At 54.6% G+C, this 995-nt stretch overlaps 1 protein-coding gene across 1 annotated transcript; it reads left to right on the top strand.

Annotated features, from left to right (window-relative positions):
* Positions 1–203: 203 nt before the first annotated feature.
* LOC113408663 (interferon-inducible GTPase 5-like) lies at positions 204–989 on the top strand (the record flags this gene model as incomplete). The annotated part of the gene is made up of 1 exon (XM_026662029.1): positions 204–989. A coding segment is annotated over exon 1 (786 nt), but the record flags the coding sequence as incomplete, so codon positions are not given.
* Positions 990–995: the final 6 nt, after the last annotated feature.

The raw sequence follows: 995 nt of genomic DNA, 5'->3' as shown, positions 1-995 counted from the left end.
AAATAATAAATAAGGATTAAAACCAAACAACTCCTGTTTTTTCCACACTGCCCCTGCCTCATTCAGTGCACAGGTTGGATACGCAAGGGGCAGAGTTAAGGTTGCATGAGCCACCATAAATGTGCCTGTTCCTAACTTTTGGGGGCTTGACACTGCGCTGTCAGTGCAGGATTTTCCAGACGCAGCCTTAACTAGGAGCTGAAATGTTTCTTCTTCTCTGCCGCAGACTGAGCACCATGGCTCTCGATGGGTTCAGAGCCGCTGTCAAGCAAGGGAGCCTGACAGACGCGATTTCTAGTGTGCAGGAGAGAACACTGGAGTCGTTTAACAGCCACACCCTCAACATTGCCGTCACGGGGGAGTCGGGCTCTGGGAAGTCCTCCCTCATCAATGCCATGCGGGGGCTACATGCTGGTGATGAAGGCGCTGCTGAAACCGGGATGCTCGATACCATGACAGAGCCGATGGCTTATCCAGATCCCGTCCTCCCAGGCGTCACCCTCTGGGACCTGCCAGGGGTGGGGACATCCTCTTTCCCTCTAGACAGCTACTGTAAGCAGCTCAATTTGAGCCGATTTGAGTTCTACATTATCGTCGGCTCTCAACGCTTCCGCTCCGACCACGCCAGGCTGGTCAGTGAGATCCAGAGAATGAGCAAGAGGTTCTACTTTGTGCGCTCCAAAGCCGACATGGACCTGGACGCTTCCAGGAGGCAGCGTCCCTCCAGCTACAACGAGGAGAGGATCCTGCAGCAGATCAGGGAGGACTGCAGGAGAGGCGTAGAAGCTGAAGGAGTGGGCCACCCACAGGTTTTTGTCGTATCCAGCTGGGAACCCAACCGCTACGATTTCCCACTCCTGCGACAAACTTTGCAGACGGAGCTGCAGAGCCTGAAGAGACACGCCTTCCTGCTTAGCCTGCCTGCTGTCGCCTCGCCCATCATCAACCAGAAAAAAGCCGCCCTGAAGGCGGAGATTTGGAAAATAGCCCTTTTC

Source organism: Terrapene carolina, unplaced genomic scaffold, assembly GCF_002925995.2.
Source record: "Terrapene carolina triunguis isolate 2854851 unplaced genomic scaffold, T_m_triunguis-2.0 Scaffold21562, whole genome shotgun sequence".
In the NCBI taxonomy this organism is placed as follows: Eukaryota; Metazoa; Chordata; order Testudines; family Emydidae; genus Terrapene; species Terrapene triunguis.
The sequence above is the reverse complement of the archived record's forward strand: the minus strand, read 5'-3'. Positions and strand labels throughout refer to the sequence as shown.